The 25,669-nt window shown below is 37.2% G+C and overlaps 2 protein-coding genes across 6 annotated transcripts; one reads left to right on the plus strand and one right to left on the minus strand.

Annotated features, from left to right (window-relative positions):
- Window positions 1-18: 18 nt before the first annotated feature.
- On the plus strand, window positions 19-7,904 carry LOC124157720 (serine/threonine-protein kinase grp). Of its 5 annotated transcripts, none has more exons than XM_046532693.1 (10): window positions 19-101; window positions 579-712; window positions 804-1,027; window positions 1,110-1,174; window positions 1,518-1,643; window positions 1,785-1,914; window positions 1,993-2,199; window positions 6,638-6,903; window positions 7,414-7,545; window positions 7,623-7,904. In XM_046532693.1, exons 2-10 carry the CDS (start codon window positions 648-650, stop codon window positions 7,839-7,841), a joined length of 1,434 nt encoding a protein of 477 aa, XP_046388649.1. In that variant the 5' UTR covers window positions 19-101; window positions 579-647; the 3' UTR covers window positions 7,842-7,904. The 5 variants fall into 5 exon arrangements, with proteins under 5 accessions (XP_046388649.1, XP_046388648.1, XP_046388652.1 ...); XM_046532692.1 differs by having other exon boundaries at window positions 592-712; XM_046532696.1 differs by having other exon boundaries at window positions 592-712; window positions 1,993-2,049.
- Window positions 7,905-12,190: 4,286 nt separating this feature from the next.
- Window positions 12,191-25,422, minus strand: LOC124157722. The gene is made up of 10 exons (XM_046532697.1): window positions 25,074-25,422; window positions 24,693-24,936; window positions 24,046-24,273; window positions 23,802-23,965; window positions 20,722-21,047; window positions 18,708-18,844; window positions 17,664-17,770; window positions 17,318-17,516; window positions 16,353-16,475; window positions 12,191-15,428 (listed from the first exon to the last, which is right to left on the minus strand). Exons 1-10 carry the CDS (start codon window positions 25,079-25,081, stop codon window positions 14,484-14,486), a joined length of 2,481 nt encoding a protein of 826 aa, XP_046388653.1. The 5' UTR covers window positions 25,082-25,422; the 3' UTR covers window positions 12,191-14,483.
- Between the last annotated feature and the right edge of the window lie 247 nt (window positions 25,423-25,669).

Below are 25,669 nucleotides of genomic sequence, written 5' to 3' on the forward strand. Positions count from 1 at the left end.
ATAGGTGGCGCCATTTACCACACATCGGCGCGAAAACGGTGGCAAGCCGAGGACGGCCATGAGGAGGTGCCACACATTCGTTGAAATTCGATGGCTTGAAGGTGAGAGGAATATTCAGTTTTTCGCTCATGTTTAAATTATGTTCCGATAATGTCGAAAAAGTTATAGCGACGCATGGATTAGTGTGGTAGTTAAAATTAGTTGTGGCTCTGTTTCTGTGTTGTAGAAGGTATTATGTATTAAGGTTATGCTTGTCAACCACGTGTTGGATGCCATTATCTTTTCGACCATTACCGATCTTGGTTAATAGCAATTCGTATTATATGTCGCCGGGGCGGGTATTGATCGGCGGTATGACTCAGTTTTACGGCGGCATTTGGTATTGCGGAACCATTGACCCTTGGATATAGCATTTAAATCTGCGGCATCTCTTAACGAATAGGTCTGTTAATGGGCACGCAGTGTTGAAGTTTCTCTCGTATTGAATGATGTGGGAAATTATTTGTGTTTCATGGTTGGATAATATTTTTAATAAGAACTTAATTGGTGTGTTTTTAAGCATAATTAATATTCAATAGGTTTCCATTACAGGTGCCGGGCAGTTTCTTAAAAATTATGTATCCACCAAATGAAGTAGTGTACTCAATATGGTTTCAGAGTTCGTTGAAGGATGGACTATCGCTCAAACACTGGGCGAAGGAGCGTTTGGAGAGTATGTATTAGTTCTTCATTTTACTTCAGTCTTTTGTGCTCGTAATATTGTGTCAATAAAATTGTCATCATTTTAATGTAAATTATTGCAGAGTTAAGCTTCTCATCAACCGCCATACGGGTGAAGCAGTGGCAATGAAAATAGTCGATCTAGAGAAGCATCCAGACGCGGCAAACAGTATTCGCAAAGAAACATGCATCCTTCGAATGTTAACGGACCCGCACATTATAAAATTTTACGGTCAAAGGCGAGAGGGGAATCTCGAGTACATATTCCTGGAGTATGCCGCCGGTGGAGAATTATTCGACAGAATTGGTGAGTAGTAACTCCCGTTAGTTTTTTTTCACAAGTAAGTTCATCATTGTTGTGGTGGGCTAAATTTTCAATTTTATTGCAGAGCCTGACGTTGGAATGTCTGCATGGGAGGCTCAGAAATACTTCAAACAGCTTGTGGCTGGAGTGGTAAGTGTTAACTACGCTCATATCAAATCTAGTTCAGCGAGTAAGGGCGTGTTATATCCTGAAGGATTAAGGAAGTGGATTTTACTTCATTGTTCAGTGGCCATGCTTCCAAGCCATTGTGCTGCAGTGAATTTTGATATGGCGTGCACAAGTTGGCCTGCTTGTGTGTAGGCTTCGGGTTATCATAGCGGTCATGAACGCCGAATGCACGACTTCAAGGCATTTTCCATTAATGTGCTTTACTATCATGCGTGTTATTTAATCCCAGGAAACGAAAATCTGTTGCATTATTTTCCTAAATAATTTTGAACTGAATAGTGTTTATCGAAAAATTTCTCTATAGGAATACCTACACGGAAGAGGAATCGCCCATAGAGATTTGAAACCTGAAAATTTGCTTCTAGACGAGCAGGATAATTTGAAAATAACAGACTTTGGAATGGCTACACTCTACCGAATGAAGGGAAAGGTAATTTAGAATTTGAAGGTAACGTCGTGAAACCATATTACATTCAAGGATGGTTATTTTACTACATAATTTGGGATTTGGTTACATTTTTCTGTATTTTTTGCTGAATTTTGTATTGCTACTCACTTCGTTTATACTCAGGAAAGACCTTTGGAGAAGCGGTGTGGAACATTACCCTACGTCGCCCCAGAAGTTCTTTTAAGACCTTACAATGCTGAGCCAGCTGATATTTGGTCCTGTGGAGTGATATTAGTTGCAATGTTGGCTGGTGGTAAGTTACAATCAAGTCGGGCAATTGTTTCTTTATGAGTCAATTAATTTCCTTAATCAATTTCCTTTTGTGTCGTAGAATTGCCATGGGATAAGCCTACCCCTGACTGCCCGGAGTTTAGAGATTGGAAAGCAGGTAAATACACTCAAACTCCGTGGAGTAAGTTGGATAATATGGCCCTTTCACTGATCAGGAAAATGCTTGTGCCACTTCCTTCTAGTCGCGCCACCTTACAGCAACTTAAGAACCATCGTTGGTATCAGAAGAGATTCGTCAAATCTTTGGGTAAGTGCGGCTAGGAAACATTGCTCATTATTAATTTTAGGTCGTTGTACTTGTTTGTAGCTAAGTTGTTTATAACTGCCAGAATGCAAATTCTGGCTCTCCTCTGGAAACGTACATTACTTGTTCAGGTACTGAGTGACTCTGAGTTACTATTTATTCTCAGATGTGCTTGGTATCTGGACCGGTGGTGTGGTAAGTTAGTCATCCAAGTTGGTTTGTATTAAACCGTGTCAATCTTACAGTTCAATAGTAACTGTTCTTTTGCTGAATTATTATGTGTTGCAGTTTCTATGTATGAAATATGTTGCTATGCTGTACTTGATCGAATCTTTTTTGAGTGGGAATGGTTTACTGCATTATGTTATTTAGTGTGCATCTTAATATTAAATTTGAAAGTCCTCAATGATCGTCATTCCTAGAAGTCAAATTTTTATTCTTCACTCTTATGGTATTATAATGAAATTCCTCTAAGCATATGTAGTGATTTCCCGGTTTTCTCCCAAATCATCTAGTCTAGGCTTAAGTATTATCTGTGGCTGATGTTCCCAAATGTAAGTGCATGAGACTTAGATGGCATCAACCTTTACGGTTTTCCCATCAGAAGAATTTTCATTTACTTCGGTAGAAGTAGTGCTCGAGTTGCAGTGCTGTTTTTGGGCTATATTATGTAATGGATGAAAAGGATAATTAAGAGGTATGGGCTTTGTATAATTTTTACTTTTCGTATTGGTGAATTCTGCAGATGTAATCGCTGTGGTACCAATAACAGGTGTCTGTGAGGGAGATTGAATGAAAATGGAGTTCAACCCAAAGATGCTTCAATGTACTTGAGTGTGTTAAGTTGTTGCCTCTTTTTTCACCACGGGTCTTTATCTTTGAGAATAAATGGGTACTTAAAATTCATTTATGAAAGGTCATGTACGCTTTCATTTAGTCATGATATAAGTGGTTGGAATAATTGGTTTCATGCTACCCATTGCCAACTGTTTGAATCCCTCACATGAATTAGTATGCATGTCATGCCTTTCCTATTTGGTGGACACAATAAAAGAATCAAATTCAAGCTCGCATGTTTACCTTTCTCTGCCCCTTCGGGTGCAACTTTCATGAAAGCAGTTATGTGGTCCAAATAAAATTAACAAAATTAGTGCATACTATGGATAGTTATACTGTTGAGCTCATTGTCTGTGCTGAAAATTACTGAATTCATTCACTGTTATGCAGGGTTTCAAGCTGTCATTGAAATGAATTTTATTCAAACAACCTAGTGAAAGTTCATGAATCTTGGTAAATGGCCTTAATGAGACAAATCTTCTTTCAAGTGGTTTGGAAATAGTACTGTGTCCCCTGGGATAAATCTTGGTCCATGAATACTATGGTCCACTGTAATGTGATTGCATTTATGCTGTGTTGTAACTAGGTTTTAAGGATACCATGGATAGTTGCTTTTGTTAAGGGTTCTCCAAATGCTATGGTGTGTGCTGTGGATTGAAGGCCCACTAAAGGTTTTAATGATCTCGTATATACATAATGGAGTCATTTTAGGCAGCCGTATGCATTATGGTATCAGCATTAGTGTCATTCTTAAGTTTCTTCCTTTTTAATAAATCAACCCAAGTTTTAATTAGAAAATTGATTTTCCCTGTAAAGGGTACTATGTACTTGTACAGGGCCTTCTGTTCAGACTTAGGGATTTAAGATACATTGTCATTTCATATTGATCATGTGGTGTGAAGTCTTTAGACAGGGCAATTATTTCTTAATTCAAGGAAATGTATGGGTTTGCTGTAAGGGTTGGGTGTTCCTTGAATTATGAGCTTTGGCAAGTTAAGTACATCTTTCCATCCTACTACTACAACATACCTTTAAAGTTGCAGGAGATACCAATTTACCTAGTTAGGCTTCTTATCGTGATACCTCTGTTAAAGTGATGCAAGGGAATGGGTTTGATTTCCTTTTTCTGAGTTCTTTTTTCTCTTCCAGGTTTGCTAGTGGTGTACATTGTTCTCTCACTTACGAGACATGAAATTCCTCCATTCCTTTATTTCTTTTTGTTCTTCTATTTTGTGTTAATTGATGCTCAAGTGATGTTATGTTATATAGTTCGGAAAAATTATCTATTTAATTAAATAAATAGTTTCTAGAATGGCATATTGGTTGTTATAATCACACGCTATATTCCTTGCTTATAATGGCATAAGTTATAGTCCTTGCATCTGTGTTGGAAGGCTCAGCCCCATGAAGATAAGCATGCAGTCACCTATGGATCCATCTGGGAAATAGTAGTGCCTTTGTCTTTTCTTTGGTGATGTAGCTGTATGATTGCTGTTGAAGGATTATAAAGCTTGATTACCAAAGCAAAGAACATTGGCTTGAACATCGTTCATCATTGCTGAGAGAAGAGAACTGTGTTGTTCTCTCATCTTTGGTGATCTAGCTGTATGAGTGTAGTGGATTTCATAAAGCTATATTACCGAAGGTGGGAGATTGACAGTGATCCATCTTCGTGGGGAAGGAAATTTTCAGGAGTTTTTACTGGTAGTTATTGTGTAAATATATTTATTTATAGTAATTCATATATGTTTCACTCAATATTTCTCCAAAATGTTATTTTTATTTAAACTATTGAATCTTGGAAAATGTTTGAGCCTGCATTCGTATTTTATCTTTTTTTTCATTGAGTTTGCCATCGAAATACAGTAATAAATGTGATCGTGATCACATATTTACGCAGGTTCATGCACTTCTATCATTTTAAGCATAGGAGTGTTTAGGATATTATAACCTGCCTTTTTTTTTAGGAGCGAGTCTGGCTCTGCCAATGTTACTTTTGACATTTCTCATATTATTTCCAATTTCTAATTGCATTTTTCTCATGGCGTGAAAGAGCATTCTGCTTGAACCGTGTATAAAGTGTAAACCCTGGCAATATTTACAGTTTTTGTCTCTTTTAAATGTATTGTGCTTTTTGTTATTTTATCATTGCTTTGATTGTGTGAAATCAGTTAATTACCAGGAAACATTCTAAATATACAATTATTATGAAGCTAGTGGTGTTAGTTAGGAAAATGTGGACTTGGATTGTGAGAGAAAACTGGTAATGGAATGGTACTCAATCTTGAATTTGCGAAATCCTCTGATTTATAATGTTCTTTTGTTTTAGCTTCATATCTCGTTCGAGATAAATATATTCAATTAGGAATATGAAAAACTATAAATTAAGAGTAAAGATGGAGAGAAAAACTTAAGTTTTTTATTAATGGAGTCCAACAAGTTTGTTAGATAGCTAATGACTGGACTATGGAATGTTGTAATTTCCATTTGCAAAATGGCTGGTAATAACTTAGGTTGTAATGTTTGATGTATCCCTAATGTTGGGTTAGCGCAGCTACGAGGGTGGATCGATAAGTAATGCACAATTTTTTTTAAACAAAGTTTCATCAGTTAAGCAATATAAATTTTACAGCATTGAAGATACATATTTTACCTATTTTTCAACATGAGGTCCAAGTCCCTCGACACATTTCTCCCATCGTGACACTAGTTTGGAAATATCCTGTTCGTTGAAGTCAGTTTTTTGAGAATACAACCATCTGCGCATGGTCAATTTGACTTCTTCATCAGCATCAAAACGTTGCCCCCCAGGAATTTCTTCAAATGACCAAACAAATGAAAGTCAGAAGGTGCAAGGTGTGGACTGTAGGGTGGGTGTTGGAGTATCTCCCAGCCAAAGTTGTCAATTTTTTCACGAACTGAAGCAGCAATATGGGGATGAGCATTGTCATGGAGCTGTATCACATTTGGCCTGTTGCGTTTGTCGCAAATGGCACGATGCAACTTTGACAATGTCTTCCATATTTTTAAGCAGCATATGTCACTCGCGTTTAGTCCTTAAGCCCACAAAAAACAAACCACACTTCGTTGCTCTTTGTGGGTGGACGATGCTAACGTGCATGCCATCTTAGCTCTGTAGTTCACGCTCCTGCTGCTAGAGCTATACCTTATCTAAATATGGCTGCTCTAGTGTAAACCTCCAAACTAAATGTATGCAAAATTTCAACTCCCCAGTCATAATGACAAGGCGGAAATATGTTGTGCGTTACTTAACGATCCATCCTAGTATTAATGGCTGAGAAGCATCAAGTCCATTTCAGGTTGCATAACAACAATCTGCAACTCAAGTTTAAATTTTTTCTTCCTTGGTAACTGTGAAAGCAATGTATTGTGTTCTGACAAACATGACTCGAGGATACAGAAGCCATATTACGGTTTTCTTTCAATTGAATTTAAATATGGGGCTAAGCTGTACCGTTATGTTGCATCATAGTAGAACTGTGTGTATAATGGGATCTAACATTCATTTTCGAATTACTGAAGGAAGAGGATTCAGTTTTTTCTGCAATGATGATAACTCTTGGCATATTTTCTTTTCTTATAGCCAAACCATCTGAGCTAACCCCAGTGAAAAAAAGGCAGTGCTCAGGTCTTGATTTGTCTCCTCTTGAAGGAACAAGTAACCATGAAGACATATCAGTGGCTGCTAGATTGTGTTCATCTCAACCAGAGCCATGTCCACCAACTGCCATCGTATTGGAAAAGCAGGATCAAGTACCTTCATTTTCTTTTTCCCAACCAGCTCATTTGGAGGATTTACTTTTGAGCTCACAATTTCATTGTACTCAGCAACAGCCATCAAGTTCTCAGGTTCGTTATGTTTTACTTTAGTTATCTACCTATGCACTTGGAATAGGCCTTAAATTTTGAGTAAGTTTCTGTACTAAAGGGTTAAAGATTTAATCAGATTTGGGCAACATAGTATAGCTGTTAGCCTCACTTGAGAGGGTTATGTTTGCTCTACTATTCCAGTCAAAATGTATTGAAGTTTCTTCCTTGTCAGTGTACTTCAAGACCCTCTCTTATCGGTGAAGGTATTAAATTCCTAAGTTGATTCAGTTTTAAAATTTCCCTTGGCAATATGCAGTGGGTATAGCAGTCCTGTGTAAGAAGGGAAATTAAGGGGTCACTCAGTGGAGGTTAGGCTTTCAAGGGGCCTTTGCTGATTATTGCCCTATTTCCTGCGTGGTGATTGTTGCCAGTTAATAACATAGGTTTTAAGTTATTGTCTTCTTTTGAATAGGTAATGGAAAAAATATGTAAATCTCTCTTGTGTATTTGGGTATTGAAAATTATATGATTTGTATTATTTCATTTCAGAATACATATCAGAAGCTTGTGAGACGGATGACCAGATTCTTTGTGAAAACTAATCATGAAGAAACTCTGAAAGAACTTTGTGGTGTCTTGGAAAAGTTTGGGTATTCTTGGAAAATGAATGTTGCTGGAGTGGTAAGTCTGCACTTGACATATACCATTGCATATTATTTAGTCCTCAAAGTATTACTCATTATTCTTTTTTCTTCCAGTTAACCATTGGTACTGTTGACAAGCGGAAAATGAAATTGGTGTTTAAAGCTAATTTGCTGGAAATGGGAGAACATATTCTCCTTGATTTTCGGCTTTCTAAAGGCTGTGGTATAGAATTCAAGAAACTTTTTGTTAAACTCAAGGAATCTCTTGACTCTGTCATCGTTAAAGGTCCAATCTCGTGGCCAATAGCCATTGCCACCAACTCTGTTCCTTAGTGCACCAAATGAAGTGTTTTATGAGTGTACTCTATTGTGATTTTATAAATTTTGTTGCATTGACTTTTGTACAGTGATTTTAGAATTTAAAAGTATTAGTTTTAATAAATATATTTTTGGAGAATTTTGAATGATGCTCTTTTATTGTATAAGGAGCTGTGATAATGCAGCACAAAATGTATGTTTTGGTATCACAGGATTTTTCAAAAAAGTTTGTAAAGTGGGTGACTACATTATTTATGCTAGCAGCGTGTGTTATTCAGCAAAAATTTCAATATACTGCTCTCTGCTGTAATATTGCTTTCAAATTTGCATTAGTCATATTAAGTTTTTGTTATTAGAATTTCTTTATCTGCTAATGTTTCCATGTTCAAGTGTTTCCCTTCTTTTATTTTCACGTCTTCGGTTTTAATCACAGACTATTTACCTCATTTGAGGCTTCTCCATTATTGTTCTTTTCTCTTCCTCTCATGTTGAGGCTGATTTGGTTGCCAACAGTGGTGGACGAGTATACCCCAACAGTTGGGTTCATAGGGTTTTTGGAAATGATCTACCTATTTGGTGGCTACTTCTGGTCATCAATCTGTAGGTTGGTGTGCAGCAGTTAGGATTCTGGATTGTCTGAAGCCAGCTTCCAACTCCCAAACTGTGCTCGCAAGTAGGAATTGCAGCCTTCCATAATCTCGTTTGTTGGGAATGTTCCTTATCAAGGCAATTTTTGCACGTCGTTGTAATGGTTTCTTCCCTCATGTCTTGTAGTGTGGCTATTCCAGGATTCAAATCTCTTTACTAAAGTGATCACCTTAGATCTCCAATTTGCTGGTGTAAAAAATCCTTAAATAATGGGCACTATTCAATTTGAATAATGTCCTTGGTTTAAGATGGTGTTTGGAATTCAATGGTTACTCTAAATTTTCAAGTCAACAATTTTTACATTTCCAATGCTATGAGTATGAATGAGGTTGATCTTTTAGGTGTGAAACCTGAATTTTCTAAAGAATTTGGTATCCAATAGGGAAAGATAGGTGGATACAAAATATTTTCCTCATTGAGCTATTATTTTTCATTGTTTGGATAAAAAGTCACAACAGTTACCCTATTATTTTCATGAGTTACAGCTTGTAAAATGTGGAAGAACTGCCCAGTGAAGGAATGAATCTGGTATTGGTTTCAGATATTTTATTTCTAACTTGGAACTTTGATATCCCTTCTATGGATGCTTTCACTTGAGCTTATAGTCGCTCAGCTTATTTTTCCATCACAATCCTTGTGCGATGAAAATCAGTATTGCCCCAATGTACACTATTACTTCCACCAAGCAGAATGTCCTAAATGTCCCAAGTTTCTTAAGACTAATGCATGCTGTACTTAGGTGTGAGCCCTTCCTTCTTATTTTATGCTGCCTTGTCCTCATTCCTCCTGGATTTGAGATTTTTGACACTTCTTTCTGTTGTGATATTTCTTAGGTAACGTAACTTTGATCTTTGACCTGTGAAGGAGACCGCTTTGAACATTTATATCTTAGCAATTTTATAATTAATCATATCAAATTCAAATTTTGACAAGGTTTCAATGTATATAACCTGAAATTTTCCAGATAGTGTAAACCAGGGGTCTCCAATTTACTAGGCCACAAGGGCTACATTCCAAGTTCAGAATCGTCCTGCAGGCCGGATAGCAAATTTGCTGATGACAGGAGTATACAATATTCAATACTTGAAATGAGTGTGCCGTATTTCTGAGACCCCTGGTATAGACTTAACCTTTCCCTAATAATGACGAAAATTTGTGGCAGGGCATTTCTTGACCCAGGAGACAAAATCAGCAAATGTTCATCTGAGATTTTTCTATGTAAGGTATTGAATGCCAAAAATGTTTCCTTGCTCTCCCCCTTTTATGTTGGTCACTGGTTCGCGAAGTCTAGGACCCAACAAAGCGGGACTTAACCCTTTAGTGCAAACCGGTTTTCCAGGTATGTACTAGGATTTAAGTGCCGAGGCATTTTTGCTGTTGGTAAGGAAAAAAATTTGGTCTCTTAAACAACTAAAGATATATATTTAAAAACTTAAAGAAGTCTTTATTATATGCTGTTTCACTTTTTTAATGTATTATTTGACAATTTTTGGTAATATGCATTAATTTTTTGTAATTAAAAGAAAAAAGCTAATGTTAAAATAAAATGAATAGTGACTATTGAATTATTAGTGAACTATCATCAATTAAGAGATATAATAGGAGCGCTAACACGCTCCTGGCACTTTTCGCGTGAGAGTAGTGCGATAGTGCTCTCCAGCACTGAAAGGGTTAATCCATACCCTCGAAATCCGGGAGCAGGTACCCGGACCCCTCGTCTTACATAATCCCTCTTTGTGGTAAGGGACTGCAGTCATTCAATCAGTTTTGAAAATATTTGTTCCTTTCTCAAAAAATATAAACTAAGAATTTAATGCTTCGTCTTTTGAGCAGCGTTTACAATTTTTAAATGAAATTGTACAATAAGTATTACATCTGGATTTCAGTATTAACATCAAAATGGATATTGCTGCTGCATTAAATGTGTTAATATTGACGGTAGTTTTGTTGAAAATTTGACAATTCTTAGTGTAAAACTACGAATTCAATTTGAAGTCCGCAATTTACATTAAAGCAAGAATTATCCATGTAGGTAATTCATGTAAACAAAGCATGATTGTCCACAAACAAATGCCGCTGGTAGGGATATAAACCTAGATAGGAGGGAGCCCTTGGAGTCAGAGATAACGTGGACTCCCAGCTAGGACGGGTTGAAAAAGGTTGGTGGTTAGTGGGCATGATTTTCAGCGAGACCCTTCTTAACGAATGTCCTGCAAAAATGCTACGTATGGAGGGGATGGTAGAGTCTCTTGGTGCTCAGTACAGCAGTCATGCTAAGGCGAGAACTCCCGTCTCGAAAGGGCTAAGTAAGTATTCAACGCAAGAGAATACATATAACAGGCTGAGGGATGGTATCCCTGGTACTGTATGATTGCAATCATCCCACGTTGGCATTCTTTTTACTTGAATTCTTTTTCCATGAAGGAATCATTGCAGGTCCAATAATGAATTGTCAATGGTTTTTCACTTCCTCCTCGCTTATGTAATGCATCACCAGACATAGGCTATTCTGCCGATGCAAATTTGTTCAGTGGCATTAAGGTAATGGAAGTCAGATGTAGCACTCCTACTTAGTAGGTGGTGGAAGTACTTGGCATCACAAAGCCAATTGTAGAACTTTATGCATTAAAATAATCCTGAATCAACAACAGCATTCACAAATGAAAGAATCACAGATTTAGAGTGAATTGTATTTAAATGTCTGTTTTTAAATTGGGGCAACTACTCCTCCAGCTCATAGTGCTCGAGTAACTTTATGAGATCTCTTATATGAAGTTAGAACTACACATCTTAAGATTAATTAACATGGCTAATCATGTTTTCTATGGTAGGAATTACTTTGTTACATTAGCTAGTTAGCATGTAACCATTGTAGCAGTACTATTTTTTAAATATGGTATTCTATGGAAAATCAGTTCAAAACTTTCGATTTTAACTAGTAGATCAGTTACACATTGCACATTAGAAATAGATTTTGATAAAAACATTTAAAGACTTTTTTCTGGAATTTTTTAAAGATTCTTTTTTAGCGAAGTATTGAAAAATGAATAGTACATTGCAGTGTGCATTATCACAGTGCAATGTAATTTCATTACCTTAAATTGTCCTGAGTCCTACATTGGAATACAAACTTCTGATCAACCATCCCTTTCTGGCTAGTGTGCTTTCGACCACCCTTTACATCATAGGGAAAGTACCAGCCTATAGGGAGCATTGACCTGACAACCATAAAGGCATGTCTCAGAAACAATAGTTGGATCAGTTGTATTTGCTTCTTACGTCATATCAGAAAGGTAATCCCAACAGAGACTTATGAGAATATGGCCCTGACTGTGATTGTTTAGCACGCACCCACCTTCTTCCCAAGAACTCAGGGCCTTAGTACACTAGTATGTGACACATGGTGGTGGGGGTCCATTTGTTATCCATTGCTGTGCCCCAGGGGTTGGTGAGAAGTAAATTCATTTAAGTGCCTATGGGTTAGCTTCTCTAAAATGTACCAGGTAATGTGCACCCAGGTTTTGGGCCTTGTTACAGACCCCAGGTCTAGCAAAATTTTGAGGTCTTTTTGAACTTGTAGTCCAGATTGGATATCAAATGGCAGAAGTGCATATAGCTCTAGAATAGGGAAGCAGCTATTGGATTTAGGATTTTGACAGGAAAAGATTTCAAGCATTTGAATTTCTTGTTGCCACTTTTTGAAAAAAATACCTTGCTTAAAGAATAATATGTATTTATTGCTCATTAGGGTACACAAACAAATCATTTTCACATTTCAGATTATAGAATACAATAACATCTCAAATAACAGATATCAAAACTTATTTTTAATAAAATTTTCTTTATGTAAGATTTTACACTTTCCCGGCGAACAGAATATGTAAACTTTTCTTTAATTATATTAGGCCTCAATTCATTCATTCACCCTTAAGCACTGTTCATGAAAAAATGATAATTATGTATTTGACAAAACCTGCAAAAATTACTAAAAACCTTGTGACATGATACATCAATAAATACAAGTTAACATGGATGTGTATGAACGATTTTGATGGACCAAAACAGAACATGAATGGATGCATGGACCAAATTACAATATGTTATTTCCTATTTACGCAACTGCACAAGTTACATGGTGCATTTTCATGTTCATTCATTTCAACACCAACTTGTGCATGCTAATGAACTGAGTGAATAGGTCCTCACTCTAATTGTAAGAAAAGACTATGATAGAGTCACAACTCATATTGTGATGCCAAATTTTTGGTATACATATTGCAGATGCATTGGTTATGAAGTTCTACAGCACTTCATTTAATTTTAAGTTCAAAATATCAAATATTTTAACCATTTTGCTGTGACAGCATGATTCAGCTTATGAACTACTCCCTAAAATGAAAAATTTTAAAAATCATAAGCTCTGACTGCCAAGAACTGCAAAACACTTAAAATACCATTTCACGTTGGTGTCTTATCTGAGAACTTAAGTTCAATGAGAGTAAGTGCAATACCTTGTCCATCAACCTAAAAAAAGTCCCTCTTAACTTCAATTACACTTTTAACTCAATACCCGTGAATCGCAGGTTGTCAGTAAAGGAACTTGGGGTACTAATTGATACTAAACTAGATTTCTCCGACCATATACAAACAGACAAATCTAAAGCCATGCCCCTTTTAGGCCTACTATACAGATATTTCGAAATTAAAGATCCACAACCTCTTTGCTGCTATTTTTCAACAATTGCCCTTCCTGTGATAACCCATTGCTCTCCTATTTGGGCGATGTCAGCTCCGTCAAATCTCTCTGCCTTTAAATCTCTTACTAACTTCTTCTCAAGTATAGTCGAATATAGAGTCCCTCACATGCGTAATATGCCCACTAACACCATTGTAACTTCTCTCTCCATTCACAATCTTCCTTTTCTACAACTTAAATGTAACCTTAAATTTATCTACATTATCCTCAACTCAATCACATTTTGTCCTGAACTCCTTTCTTTTCTGAATTTTCGAGTACCCTCCCATTTATTATGTGCATAATAAATGTTACGATGAAATCATTTCCATCTCTCAGATTATCCTTCAGCTTCACTGCTGGCACTTTTCAATTGTAGAATGACAAATTGAAGATAGCACGGTCTCAATTCCCAGGATAATATCTAACCCAGATCTTCCACCAGTAACCAAATATGTAATCCTGTCCAAGAAGTGTGAGCAGTCAAAAGTGCCCATACCCCCCAATGCTGACGGTGTAAAATGCTAACACAATATACCATATACAGATGAAGCACAGACTCAGGCAACTCACCATTACACATTGTCATACAGGTACATATGTAATAACAAGCAGTATGAAACATAATCATCCAGTCAAATTGTAGCCAACCCATTTGAGAAAATGTAGTAATTTTGCAGTCTTCAACATGGAAACTGTCTGCAAGAATGAACTTCAGTTGTAGTAATTGTAAAACGGGAAGAATTGTAAACAGAGGAGAATAGGAAAAGAACAGCTGGGACTAGAAATGGACATGTGAGGATGATAAATGGATAATCTATAAGTCGCTATTTACTCATTCCTTTTTCCTTTCCATTCCCCATTCCTTCCGATGACCTAACAGTCAAGGTTTTCAAGCAAGCAATTCTGATATTCTGTGCATGTTCAGAATGCCTCTCACAATAACAATGGAAAGAATAGTGTGTGAATAGTGACTATTAGATGAATGGCTGGTTGACCAGACATGGGAAAATTGCCACCATACTGTATTTGAATGCATTTCAATTTCACCCTCACATACTGCTATCTCATAACATTGTTCTGTCAAGATGTGAAGATAACCTAACTAACCTAACATGAATAAAATTCTCACCAAGAATACACAATGTGAAAAGTCATTTCATACAATACTTACAGGAATGAGCTGGTAGATTCTTGTAAGGACTTCTTGTTCATTCTGTGCCTCAAGTGAATGCAAAGAGCTGGATAATTTAATAAATATTTTCCTTGAAAATTTAGGATGTTCTGTACACGTATTTATCTTCACATGATGCTTTATGAAAATAGTATCTAATTTTACATTCCCTAAGTTTATTATCAAGCATGGGCAAGATGGAATCAATCTGGTGCATTGTAGATTTATCAGATGGCTCAGATTCAGCTATTGTTGGGAGAGAAGGAAAGTACGATGAGTGAATCAGAGGTGATACTCTTATGACATCTGATTTCAAGGCAAACCATTTCCTAGATGTGCGCTTCATTTTCTCTTGAATCAAACTTAAGAATGGATCAGGTATGGAAGTTTTTCCTACATGAAACAAGTTTGATTTTGATATCTTTTCCTTTTCTGCTGGAAAGATGCTTTTCCACCTCATCAAATTATCCCTGATTTTGGTTGTTTTGACAACATCCACGAAAGACATTTCTCTGGTATCACGCTCAGTCTCAGCAACACTAAAAGATTTATCATAATTGGTCAGAAGAGATATTTTGCGTTTGGTAGTGTCTGTTACTACTAAACTGGGTTTCTTTACTGGCCATGAACGAACTTTGAATGGCTGTAATTTGGGCTCTATCTGAGGTAGTTCTAAAGTCTTATTGGGAATTAATGCAACCAAGCTCTCTTTCGAGTACTTGATTCCATCTTCCAAACCCATGGAAGACAGTACACTATCCTGTGACTTGGGTGAACTCGATTGCTTCAGAAAACTAGGCTCTGACACTTTTGAGGGCTCATTGCTCTCTTCTGATTCATGAACAGTTTCTTTCAGACTAGTTTCTGATTCCCATGGCTTAATTTCATACTCATCCGTAAGATATTCAGGCACTTCTTCTAGTGCTATAGGTTGTGTAAATATATCTTCTGTGTATATATCTTGTTCAAATTTTATCATTGGCGTCTCTACTTCCTTTTCACTTTCAGGAAGTGGCTCAGAGCGCAGTTTTAACCCCTTGCGATGCTAAAAGATAAAAGGTTAACCATTAAGTTTAAAAATGATGCATAAATTGGGGCATAGGACACAAATAGGATTTTGAAATGACCATTCAAAAACGTGTGAATGCATTTTATGAGGAAAACATGCAGTTTTTTAGTGGTGTGAGTAATAGGAGAAAATGGCAGACTACAGGATGAAAGATTTTAACAGGAAATGGAAATTTTAACAGGATGTGGAAGACAATCGAAAACCTTTTAAACTAACGTTATGAGAGTGCACTGGTTATTTGAAACCAATGAATAGAGTTGTGTACAAACATCTGCAGGCTAGGCTTTGATCAATAAAGTCCAGTATTCACTGTGCCAACCCCCCTGATTGGGTAGCTTAGGAAAAAAAGATTGGATGAACATTAGCAGGTTTGCTGGATGGTAGAGCAGATGCACTAGGATCTCCCTGAGTCGACTCATTGTCGACTTGATTCTAATGGCCAATATTCTGGATAAGTAATGTCCTACATGCACTAAAACATAGTAATTATAGCATAGAAAGGGAAAAAGAAATAATGGAATATATTTATCTCAGAGAGGTATCGCCATTTGGTTTACAAGGGCCTATCACATTCATTCAAAGGAAATAAGGAAGCCAATTGCAGTATTCGGTATGATATTGGATATTCCACTTTATTCATTGTTGAACTACAACAGTTAAAGAAAGAGGAAAACAACAATGGTGAATAAACTGGATGTTGAATACGTGAATTTCAAGGGAGACCAAAGCAATTTCAATCAAGTCAATAGCTCAATTTCAGGAACATGGGAGTTGACCACAGTTCAAGCTGTTTTGAAATCGTTTATAATATCTCATAACAGCTTCAAGACAGGCTTAAAATAGTTTCAACACAGATTCTCTATCATCAGGTATAATAACAAGCAACTGAAACACACCTACCTTTGCGATTATTCTGCGGAAGAAAATATCCTTCACTTGCTTTTCATATCTTTTAACTTTCCTAAAATGCTGATCAGCAAGCTCTGCTTTATGTAACCCCTCTTCTTCCTTAATGATTAATCTCTAAAATAAATGAGACAAACAAGAGTAAACTCATAGCCAACTGTTGGCACGTGTCTTATTTCACATTGATTTCTGTGGGAAAAAATTTCCCTGAACAAGGAAATGAACAACAGACCTTTGGCTTTCCAAGCCACTGCGCAGGATACTATGCTATTCAAGTTCCTAAATTACAATCACATTATTATGTACCAAGGTTCAGGATACTAGGTATTGGAATTTATTTCCATGGCACTTTATGTCAATTCCATCTCCGTTCACACAGCAGGTTTTACATATTCTGTATATTTTCATGTACCACACGCCTTCATGCACGATATATACCTTGTTTTTTGGACAATGAATTTAGGAAGTAATAATTTTGAAAAAAGTCTGCCTATATATCATTAAATGGAAAAAAACAGCATATGTATCATTACCTGGGTCCAAAATTCTACAGTTTCCCTTTGAAAATTAAGTAAAAAATAAATATTTTAAAATAAAATGAATATTTTAAAATAACATAAAATAAATATTTTGTGCACTATATATCCAATTGTGTTGTCATTAATTATGCTGTTGAAATGAAATGTTGATCATCATATGTTTCATTATTGAGTTGATCTCAAATAATTTTGTCTTCTTCACGCCATATTTTGCTATGCTCTTCTAAGCGCACCCCCTTTTCTGACCCCACAAAAAAGGAAAAATAGATATGCGTGGAACATGAAAAAATAAGGAATGTTTTAGTTGACATCATGTATTCAGCAAAATGCTTAAATGGTGTAACAGCAAACAAACTAAATAACTGATGATATTTAAAATTCATTAATTGGAACAACATACATATAATATTTTTGCCAAACCTTTAGCAGTGTAGGTGGCAGGTTGCTAATCTCCCACAGCACCGTGGATACTTCATTTGATAAGTTGTTGAGAATGGATGACAATCCAATATTTAGTTTGGTTGGATTTAGCAACATATTGTATGCACTTGTAATTAGAGCTTGGGCATCAACATGGGAATCATTCAAAATAATAGTTGTCACCTCCAATTTTTCCCTCCTGCATCAAAAGGAAAGAAATTATAATTTCTGACCTTCTGCTAAAGATTTTTCTCTTTTCTTCTGCAAAAGATTTGTCTCAAAAGGCCCACATAAAATTCTTCAAATGTGTACCAAAATGACAAAGAAGGTTAAAATAGATACCTACATTGCTAATTCTTGCAGCTCTCTTTTCTTATTTTCTAGGACAGTAAATTCCTCCACAAGATTGTCATAGTCTCTTCGAAATTTCTGTACTTCTAGTTGACAAATATGCTGAAAAAATAAGACATTTTTTTTCAGTTTTCCCAACTGGAGTCAAATGTAACTACAGGCTGAGCAAAGGCTTGTTAATATTTTGATTCCTTCTTTGAATAATCTTGTATGTGTAATGCAAGCCCCTTTGTTGAGATAAAATTGAAAGGTAATACGTACGTAAATCATTTACTTTTACTTACTCTAATCATATGCCAGATACCTAAAAAATTTCCAAACTACCTGCGATGAAAAACTAAAGGCAGGGATACATTTGGTGCTGTAGAAGAATGCAATTAGTACCATATCTTGTAAACATATGGGGGATGTTCGAGGGCCTAAGTTATGAAAATTTTATGAGCAAACATAACTAAGTCTTGGCTGCTTTGAGGAAGGAATCATTCTGTTGGATTAGCTGTTAAACTAATATCTATTGGTAAATAAAATAACAAATTTCCACTTTATTATTATTTATTGAGACATCGGGTTTGGATGCAACATGTCAATTTTCAAGACTGGTGAGCTCAGTATAGTGCATTGGTGTCTGTGTAATGAAGAGGAATGGGGTGAGACAGGAAAACCTTGAGGTGAGGTAAAAGGAAGGCCCAGGATAAGTTAAATAGAACAGGTTACATATTTAGGATGTAAAGGAGAAGAATGTCACATTACATCACAAAAGAATACACAAATATGAAAAAGGTTAGCTCACAGGAAAGCGGAGTGGAGAGGTGCATCAAACTAATCTTCAGATTGTTGATTTTTGATGAAGACAAAGATTAAGGTTGAATCAGGAAAGCTTTTAGCAACGTAGCTATTCAAACTTCCTAATTTAAATCGAACAAATTTGGAGGAAACAAAATCCATTCTGAAGTTTATAACCATGAATGACCCTGAATTCATCGGAAGCTCAAACAAAAAGCTGGAAAAAGACATTTTGATTCAATATAATACTGCTTACCTTCAAATCTTTGAAGAATTTATTCAGATGTTTATTCTCCTTTTGTAACTTCATTGCATTTGACATAATATTGGCATTTAATTCTTCCATATAATGAAAATAGTCCTTCAATTCCTTTGGGTCAGTAAAATACAATTCTGGAAAAGGGAGGCATATAAAATTGAGAGCCATAAATAATTGATACAAATTAAATAAGCATGTACTGCATATATTTTGCACAAGAGCAAAAATATAATGCCATAGAAGAATCATAGAGAAGTTCTAGAGTCAAGGTTCACCCCTGGGTTTACTAACCAGACTAATTGAGGACTCACACTTGCCTTTAAGCCAAATATTCCTCATTATAATGACATTAGCATATACTAATAGTATCATTTGTATCCATCATAATGAAAAATTACATTAGTATGCAGTGTAAGTGCATATGAAGATAAGATTATGAAGCCAATTCCATCATCATGAATCACAAAATTTACTGAGCAGCTGTTCTGTAGAAATTTCAAAATGCCAATTTATATTAATTTATATTGCTAATTTCACAAGTTATACTGAGGAAATGAGGGACGATGTCAATTATGATTGTTCTGTATTTCATTAATCCAATGCGATTTCAAATGAGAGCAAACAACCTTATAGAGCTAACTTGCATGAATCAATTCATATATGTACTTGATTACACTCCAATCCAAATCTACTCAACGGTTTTACCGTAATTGCTCAGTGAACATTTAAAATGCAAGTAGTTGCCTTCTCTGTTAAAATAAGTTAGTTGTTAGTGCCGCCCGAAAGAAGAGAGGTTGGCAGCATGATTTTTTGTGGGATGAGTCTACAGAGCCCAATGGTTGTACTCAGACAAGTGTAGAGCTACAGCTTCATTGGTGTGATGATTGCACACTGAACAGAATAAATAAACCACTGCTAAATGGAGACTTCTAATATCCCCCACCAGTGCTACCTTAGAACATAAATACTTTTAGCAAGCAAGGTAAGGGTGTTTAAAATAAGGAGAAAAAGGAATGGAGAGCAGCCTCTAGGATATACATAAATAGAAACCAACAGCAACTTACTACCAAGGCTAGCTAATAATGCAGCTATATAACTATACCATTTTCCCGAACTGAAGGTGGCTGACCTTGAGCGTGCTCGCAACCCACCCACTCTTCTAGCCAATCACAGAAGAGTGACAGGAGAAAGTGTGCAAGAGCCCGCAGTCTCTCTCCGAACTCCGTTGAGTGCACATCGCTCTCCAGCTGGCAGTGTTGCCAAGCCGAATCTTTGGAGATCGCCGAGCGCTCGTTCTGCTGCCCCCGAAAGTACCGTTACTCCCAAGGCTGGCAACACCGGTTGACCGGATGGACGGGAGCGGAGGGGAAAAGGGAAAGGGATGGAGGGGAACGGATAGGTGGAAGGGGCAGCGCTTCCCATTGGCTACTTTCTATTTTCCACCCAGCCGCCTTCAGTTCGGGAAAATGGTATAGTGATGATTAAAAAGAGTTTTTGAAAGTTGATGCGTAGTTTTCCGCGGCGTTGTCTAGATGATGTCTCCATGTTCCTGGGCTTCACCGCGTGGATTTTTCTTTATGACGACAGTTTCTCCGGTATTCCAACCGGCGTCTTCAGGTCGACCTGAAGACGCCGGTTGGAATACCGGAGAAACTGTCGTCATAAAGAAAAATCCACGCGGTGAAGCCCAGGAACATGGAGACATCAGTTTTTGAAAGTGTTATCAAAAAAAGGCATACATATTTAACCTGGTATTTTTTGTGATCCTAAATTATTCAAGAGCACCAAGTTTTCATATAACCATCAAAGCTAACATGCTACGAGTGCAAATGCATCTCCCAACCCATTCTGTAACAAGTGTGGCATCCTCTACCATGAAAATGATCATTTCCTCAGGAGTTATCTACATATATGCTTCATTAAACTGATTATTATAAATTGTCCAGTATTGCATGAAACTTGGCAACTATAATAGAAATAGGTAATTATCAGAGCAAGATTATACAAGTACCTGGGGGCTTATCTTCTGCATTGACAGAGTAAAAAAATTGCACCAGCTCCTCCAGCGGCAGAGTTGGGTCAATGGAGTTGATATGATATCGATCACAACCTGCAGGCATCTGAGCCAAAGTTAATTTGTTTTCTTCAACATGGATTCTATCATGCTTTTTCCTCCATTGTAGGGGACTTACACGGTACAGAAATTCTTGATAGCTTTTCAATAATCTCCAATGTTCCTCTAAATTATACAGGTTGCAACGAGCAATGTGAACCAAGGCCTGCAACTTTTTCTTTTTTTGACGAGCATCCAGTAGTTTTTTCCTCGCTTCCCTTTGTCTGTGTAAGAAATAGAGGTCTTCATTCAAATTGAATTTTACTCATCCAATGGAGCAAAATGCAATAGCTGACTGAATTTTTCACCTGCAGTTAGCTCGATTGCATGACTTCCCCTCTGTGCAGGAAAATTTTCAAGAAAGCCAGAGCCTTTTTTTCTTCCGGGATAGGCAGAGCAGGTAAAAGGCCCTTATCATCCCATCCCAACCCTTTTCCTGAGGGCTCACATGGAAGACCCCACCCACCAAAGGATCATTTTGGATAATTCAGTGAAATCATTTTATTGGCCGAAATCCACAAAAATATATTACAAAGTTTGATCTTATTTTTGTTTCATTTGTTACCAAAAAGGAAGGGAATCGGTTGATATTTACCGGTTTATCAGTTTATATTCATTTATATTAACTATAAATCTTAAGCATGGAACATCTCCCATCCAGTCATCAAGGTGTGTTGAGAGGATTGGAAGGACAGTTATAGTACCTCAAGGGTATGGTGTTCAACCACTAACAAGCAAGGGGCTAGTTTGGTAAGAGGGGAGGATTGCCCATTATCCCATTCATAAAAGAAATCATTTGGACCATAGAGACTGGGATGGTCTGGGCAGGTCGGATGGTTGGCGATTGCCGAGGGCCCCCACAACACTCGTATTCATCGCTAAGCATATATGTAAAGTGTAATAAAAAGACTCAAGAGTACTTGAACCAAAGTTTATTTTGCCATTATAAAATTATACATATAAAAGCTTGCAACCATAGCCTTCAGTTGATACACTCAGAAAAAATGTTTGAAATTGTTTCCTTGGAGTATTTGATTACTCTTCTAACAACTATAAATCTACCCTCTCAAAAGCTTAATTTTAATTGTTTGCTAATTTCATCACAATCATTAAAATCAATATTAAGGAGGAGCATTCATGCATCTCAAAAGTAAATGCAAGAAGTTCACCAATTGACAGTTTAACATGATACATATGCAATTCAATAAAAAGCATACTTTTTTCATTCCAAGGAAACTTAGGTCCAAAGTATCACAGAAAAAAGGATACCCAGCTAAAAAAAACTCCTCTCTAATTATCCCATTCTATATATATTGTAATGGTTCAAGCCCCATTACAGTGCATTTCTACTCGGCGCATTTTCTTCCCTACCAGTTTACCCGCTCTTTCCACGACCTTTCCCAAAACCCCACCCCCAGACCATGGCCCGTGGAGGAAGGCGTGGATGAGTAAGAGGGGATGAATGTGTTTTCGCCGATTTTTGTATGGTTGTGTGTGAGTGTGTGTGTGTGTGTGTGGGAGGAGGGGAGCTCTGGTTTTCCCTGAGTGAGTGGCGTGTTACTCCTCCCTGTCTTCATTGTGCATTACCCCCACCCCAAGTTGAGGTATAATAAAAGGTGGTGCGCGTAAGAGAACCTAGGGAATTCCTAAGTGACTGTCGGGCGGAGCCTATGCCTGAAATCAGTGCGACGCACGGCAGGAGGAGACAAGGGGCCCAAACATTATTTCAGAAAGATTGATCTGGAAGAAGAATCCCCCCCTGTCCGAAGGAGCAAAGGACCAGCTGAAGAGGACGCATTACCTCCGTTCCGGATGCAGCTTCCTCCAACAAGGGAGAAAGGAGTGCAGTAAATGGAACGAGAGTTTGTTGGATCCAACCTGGTCCAGACTCGGACTACGATAAAGTAAGATTGCAGCTATTCCCCCCCCCCCCCAAAGCCCCCTCGTGTCTCCTGCCAAGCCAAGTTAAGACAAACAGTCACGGAACGCACCCGTTACATTAGTGAAAGTGAAATTAATCACCAAGTACAATTAACGTTCGCACCCAAATTTACATTCGTCGGGATGGACTATCATTTACCTCCCCAGTCAAGAAATCATTGAATTTGTATCATATTTACGTGTTCACCACCGAACTTTACTTTGTTATCATCATTTTCTATATTGATTTTCATCTAGAAACCAAGTTATATTGTTGTTGTTTTTTTTAATATTTATTTATCATTGATGTTTCATAAGTGGCTTTCACCAATTCATATTTCATTAGCGTATAAGAGGGTTCCTTTTGTTTTTGTCATATGCAACATTATTTGTGTGAATTATATTTTGTTTAATTGAAAGTGTTTGAGTGAGTGTTTTGTTCTGATTTCCTTCACGGGTCACCTCAAGGAAAATATCCCTAGCCCTTCCTTTCACCCCGTCCGTTTTCCTTCCGTAAATGCGTGTTGGACGAGTGCATCAGCGCCCGAACGTCACCCATCAGTTTGAATCGGGAACCCCCCACCCGCAATCATCTTCACAGAAGGGGAATATTTTTATTTATTTATGTGAATTACGAGAAGTGAGTGGCATAGTTTTGTCCCGTAGGTCCCATGCGGGAGGGATCTTCGCGGATTTGTATATTTCTTTTTATTTTGTGCGACGTCTCCCCCCGGTTCTATTGTGGTATCCGGGCGAGTCGGGGGTGGGATGCCACAATATGTACTCGCAAATAGGGGATACAAGAAGGAACGATGAAGCTAAAGAGAGTAGTGTGAAGAATCATGAGGCAGGTAAACATACCGGCCATTTAACATGATGCCAGGAGGTGAAATATAGACTATCCTTAACATTGTTTTGGAATGTTAACAAAAATGGCCCAGATAATATGCTTTTCATTGAAGGTTGTTAATGGTCTGTCACCAGCTGCATTCCCACAGGAAGTTTACGAGAATACACTCAATACTGATACCAAATAATTATATGAAATGAAAACTCACCTCTCATGCACCTTGGCGGTTTTCTCAAAATCTTTGTACACAGAGTTCCATGATTGCTTCTTGTGAAATGGTAAACATTTTTCTGCATGACTGAGAGTATTTAGTTTATCATCCAATTTCTCTTTCATGTCATGTATATTTTCAGATATGTTGATTATACTGGCCTAAAAATTTACATGCAAACTGTTTAGGTACTGGAATTTAAAAATGATCAAACTATAAAAAGGAGGTATGTATATCTTACTTTAGTTAACAGAAGTTCTGCTTGTCTTTGCAAGTACTCCCTACGTTTATACTGTCTAGCAATTGGCCGACCTTCAATGGTGGTAAAAAATCCTGGGTCAATATCAGTTTTGGCAGGAACAATAATGTCTTCAACATTAACCTTGATTCTTTCAGAGGATCCATAGCTTATTGAAGTGCGATGGGTGAGCCTTTTATGCAAGGGATACTGTCGATCTTTAACTCTCGCCTTACATGAGAAACATTAAAGAAGCACATTTAAACCGAGGAAATGAATTAAGCAATGTGCATTTATAATCAGGGCCAGAACTAGGGCGGAGCAGAGGGGGCATGTGCCCCAGGCTGCAGGTTACAGGGGGTGGCAAAACTTGAAAAGTTCCCTTAAAAATTATTTAATTTATCTAACTGAATTATTCAACTATAATTGTAAATTTTTAAACAATAATAATATTAACACTTGTTGCTAGCAAACATAGCGAGTGCATTTTCAACTACTGCATCTAAAAAAAAATGGCTCGTGCATATATAATATTTAATTAATGGTAGGAGGAGGAGGGACAGAACGGAGGATAAAGGAGGGAACAGAAAACTGGTCTATGCCCTGACACAACTCCTAGTTCCAGCCCTGTACATAATATTGCTACTTACTACCCTTCGCGCTTCCAAAGGCGTGTGTTGCGAAATTTGGTAACCTTTGGCAATATTTCCTTCTGAATCCTCGGACACTCCCAATTCTTTGTCCGCAGGTGCAAAGATACCTGCTTCAAAAGTCAGCTTCTTTGACTTCCTAAGGTAAAGCCCCAGAGCACGGTATTTCCTCCATTTCTTGTATTTTTTATCTTGAATCTTGAGCGTAACAATTAAAGTTTTATCTGGCTTATGTGACTCCGAACTAAAAATATGAAAAAAATAAACCATAAAATTACAAAAAGGCGAGGAAAACTATAACTAGTAACTACAAACGAGTAAACAATGCATAAAACTAAGGATAAAATTGAATGATGATATAAGAATTAATTAAAAAATAACCCCTCCATATCTTCTGCAAGGAATCCTCTTTGAAAATGGAACTAATAAACTAAGATTTCACCGGATCAGTACAGTCTGATGCTCTCCAGTATAGCCTCAACAAAAGGCACAAGTGACGCAAGGGCGTTGCCGAATTCCTGAAGGCCGTGATGTCGCTTCCATGCGCCTCAAGCTACCGTAACTATGGTAATGCTTTATTTACCAGCCCTCGAGAGAAGAGTAACCGTGTAACCAACGATCATATACCCTTACGCGTGTAACATTCATCATTGTGCGGAAAACAAAGTTTATGAACACGCCAAAATAATGTAAACGACTAACGGTATTAATTCCCTGGAAATATCTCAAACCAACTTACTTATCCTTGACCGGTAGTGATCCGATTCACTCTTTTACCGTCATGCATTGCCTTCAATTTCCCGTTTACGATGATTAGATGAAATAAAGTGGACATGAATTCCATGGTCATATCAGTATTCACACCAGTAATCATCAACATTTCCAGGAGTTCAGATGAAAAACTGCGATCATCATGACTATGGACAATAATCTTGACTATGATGAAGTTTACTGCAATAACTGTTTTGAACATAGAT

The sequence above is a fragment of the Ischnura elegans genome, chromosome 4 (assembly GCF_921293095.1).
Source record: "Ischnura elegans chromosome 4, ioIscEleg1.1, whole genome shotgun sequence".
NCBI lineage: Eukaryota > Metazoa > Arthropoda > Insecta > Odonata > Coenagrionidae > Ischnura > Ischnura elegans.